This window comes from Drosophila takahashii, chromosome X, assembly GCF_030179915.1.
Source record: "Drosophila takahashii strain IR98-3 E-12201 chromosome X, DtakHiC1v2, whole genome shotgun sequence".
Taxonomy (NCBI): Eukaryota; Metazoa; Arthropoda; class Insecta; order Diptera; family Drosophilidae; genus Drosophila; species Drosophila takahashii.
In genome coordinates, this window is record NC_091683.1 from 22663414 (window position 1) to 22667010 (window position 3597).

General features: G+C 43.5%; 1 protein-coding gene across 1 annotated transcript; it reads right to left on the bottom strand.

The window, feature by feature from the left end:
* Nucleotides 1–1153: 1153 nt before the first annotated feature.
* On the bottom strand, nt 1154–3337 carry LOC108065066 (G2/mitotic-specific cyclin-B-like). The gene has a single exon (XM_017152923.3). It carries the CDS (start codon nt 3146–3148, stop codon nt 1649–1651), a length of 1500 nt encoding a protein of 499 aa, XP_017008412.2. The 5' UTR covers nt 3149–3337; the 3' UTR covers nt 1154–1648.
* Between the last annotated feature and the right edge of the window lie 260 nt (nt 3338–3597).

The following is a 3597-nucleotide window of genomic DNA, read 5'->3' on the forward strand; positions in this document are numbered from 1 at the left end:
AAATCTTAGATGAAACAGATTTTAACTATTCTTTGAATCTATTGTTCATTGTATGCTTTAATTTCGGTTTAAAGCGTTTTCATGAGGACATTTTATTGGATTTATTAAACGAATAAAACCGCTTTTTTGATTTTAATATCTACTCCTAAATGTTGTCAAATTTTGAATAAGTCATGGCAACCTTTTATTGGCTTTTATTGGAATTCATTGACCAATATCGAATTTTAAATCATCACTGTAAACACAACCGAGATATTTATAAGTAAATTATAGTGAAGTATAAATACGTATAGTATTTTTCTCTGTGGAATAGGCACCACCCCAGTGAAGCCCTGAGAACTGTCTAGGGAAATGACAGGCATCAGGAGTCAACATCAACTTAAGCATCATTTTAACGTGTCATTTCAGCGTTTTGTGACGGAAATGTTTTGCATCATCGATACACTCACTCACTCACTCACCTCGCATATAAATGCAACCTGAATGAATGTGCCGACTGCATTCAATAATTTAATCACTCAGCGCTCCCAGCAAGCTCTTTGTTAATTTCCTCAAATCAAATTTAGCCATTGCACTGCTTTGCAAGAACGGAGTGAAAAAAATAATCTAAGAAAGTGCCCGGAAATTCCAGCTTTTACCTTAAGTGTTTGTAAACCGATTTCACTGAAGAAAATTTTTGAAACGAATGGCGATAAATTAGTATAGATAGTATTTAATAAAATTACGTGGTTTGAAAATATTAGTGCTTGAAATTTGAAAAACGTGCATTAAAACTGCGCGCCTCTTAACAAAAATAATTTGATTTTTTACTAAATTTAAATCCCAGTGTATTTATATGTGATTTGATTTCACCTACTGCTGCAGTTAAGTGATTAAATTTGCTGATGATAAATTTTGGTTAGTCGATCTGAAATAATTTTTTGTTTCTACATTGACAAAAAGCGCTCATAAAATATTCGGCAGCTTTCTCTAATCTTTAAAAGTTGCTTTGAAATTTAAAGCATAATTTGTTCAACATTGAATTGATCAAGTTAGAAATTTATAACATGGGATTAGATGACTAAATCCGTTATTAATTTTTTTTAAGCATTAATTTAAAAAACAATAGAACTAGCTTGGGGTGCTTTTTTGTATATATGACATAAACTACAGATAGTCTAATCCCCTTTATATTTTTGGGATACGGAAATATTTTTGCACACGTTTTTTGGATTTATTCATAATGCACAGAGCGAACAGTTTCCCATCAAAGCTAAAACTAAATACAAATACAGGTAGAGGATAACATTGGTGTATGATTATAAAATATAGTTCTTGGAGTTCGTGGAGCAGGCGGGCTCCAACTTGGTCCGACACTTGGTCTTACTGGATTAAATCACTCCTAGCGTCCGGCTCGCGTTCAACTTGTGCTCCAGGTGCAAAGATGCCGGAGCCAGCTCTTGGCAGCGGTCGAAAAGTTCTCAAGGGACTCCAGCAGATTACGATGTGTGTAAGGGGTGATTGCTTATGATGGTGAAGATAGCTATGCGAATACGGATATTATACGCATTTTGTAACGAACACGAAACGAACAGAATATTGAATACGCAACAAATTTAAAAAATGAAAACAAATTAAACTAATTTAGTTGTGTCTGGGTCCTCCGGCTCTACTTCCTCAGGCTGCTCACGATCGAGTCAATCAGCGCGCCGGTCAGCTCAGTTCGGAGCGCAATCCTCTGGAACTTGCTGCCCTGGTATTTGCTGTAGATGGCCTTCAGCTTGCCCTGGGGGGCATCCCGGGCCAGCTTGGCAATCTGCCGCGTAATGGGACGCAAGTGGGCGGCCGAGTAGCGCGAGTAGTAGGTGAGAGTGGGCGTCCAGTGGCGGTCGTTGAAGCCCGTGCCAGCCCGGTAGTTTCCATTGAGCAAGTGCAGCGAAAGGAACAGCGAAGCAGCCGCAATTTCCGATGGCCTGTAGGAGGCCATGTCGTATTCCACGGTAGCCAGCTCAATAAAGTACTTGGACATCGCGTGGTGCTCGTCCTCAGCGCCGGCAGCCTTTGAGTACCGCCTCAAGAAGTGAATCGGCAACGGACGCGACAGATTGCAGTCGATGGCCTTCAAGATCCGCAGCTCCATCTGGCGGATCTGCCGGGTCGTGTAGGTGTCATCGGTGATGAAGACAAAATCACCGATGGCCGGCGGGAAGAGCTCCTCGTACTTGGTGGCAGTGAAGAGAGCCGTCACGCCCACCAATTGCAAGTAGGTGCGCTTGGTGTCCTTAACCACTTGCAGATAGCGATCGATGATGGCCACCGCCAGCTGGAAGGTCTCCGCAGCCAGGTGGAACTGCAGGTGGACCTCGTTGATCCAGTCGATCAGGACGGCCCGCATCTTGTGGGACACCTCCTTCTGCCCGGCGAGGTGGTCCTTGTGTATGGGCTGCTGCAGCTCCACCTGGTACAAATAGTCGTAGATGTCGTTCGCATATTCGGAGACCAGAACCAGGTTATCCTTGTCGTTGGCATCGATGTCCTCAATCCCAGCCAAGCGTTTGCTGGAAAGGGACATGGTGGTTGGAAACGTGGCCTTGATCAGGGGCATCCTGGTCGCTTCCTTCTTGGCTTCTGTCACCTCCTTCTTGGCTTCCAGTATTTCCTTGCGGGCCACAGTCACCCCCCTCACGGGTTTGGCCAAGGCAGCACGAAGCTTGGTCAGAGATTTATTGGACAGAGAACTGTCCTCGTTGGCATTCTCGTTGGAACTGGCCTTTACTTTAATCCTAACAGGTTCTACAGTCGTCTTGGCCGGAACGCGAGTGCGCACCGAATTCGATTGCAAAAAGGCCGACACACCCGCCTCGTTGGCCTTGGGTGGAGCGGCTGTATTGCCATTTGTGATGGTTCCCTGGGCCTGTTTCTTCCAGTGGGTGTCCACTCGAGCCTTCGCATTGCGCAGGGCATCTGTGAGCTTGAGATCCTTGGAGTCTTTCTGTGCCGCATCTTTTGCAGCAATGGCGCGATTTAGACCGCGATTTTGCAAATCTCCCAAAGCAGCGCGTTTTGTTGTCACCTCCTGCAAAGGCTCCGTCAATTTCTTCAGTTGCACTTGCCGGAAATTCTCCGAAGCGTTCTCATCGCCGCGCAATTTCAGGGTTGTGCCCACCATTTCATTTATTTCTTTTTATTAATACAAACACAAGTAACACAAAGATCAGCAGACGCTTGGCTGATTAAACGCTTTCTTAGACTTCTTGGATCGCGTTTCTTTAAATTGAACGTGGGTTTTAGTTTAGATATTGATTTTGTTGTCCGAATAATTAAGTTGTAATGTACAATTTCCAAGTCGAGTGTTGCTGAGATTTAGCCAATTCTCCGAAAATCTGAACGAGCTCTGCGACGAAGGGAAGCCAAGCTGCAGTTAGAACTTGAAAATTGTACATCTCCCCCATTTTCCGACAGCCAGAAAATATACTTAAAATGTACCTGCGAATGGAGCTAAGACCAATTGGAAAACCAGCAAAACACTAAATCACTTCATTTTGCTTTGCGAAAAAAATTTACAATTGCAGCAAGATAACATTTCGTGAAAAGCAATAAATTAATAATCGAAATGAA

What these genes read in the sequence shown, in the direction of transcription:
- LOC108065066 (XM_017152923.3), bottom strand. Translation starts at nt 3,148, where the DNA reads ATGGTGGGCACAACCCTGAAATTGCGCGGCGATGAGAACGCTTCGGAG.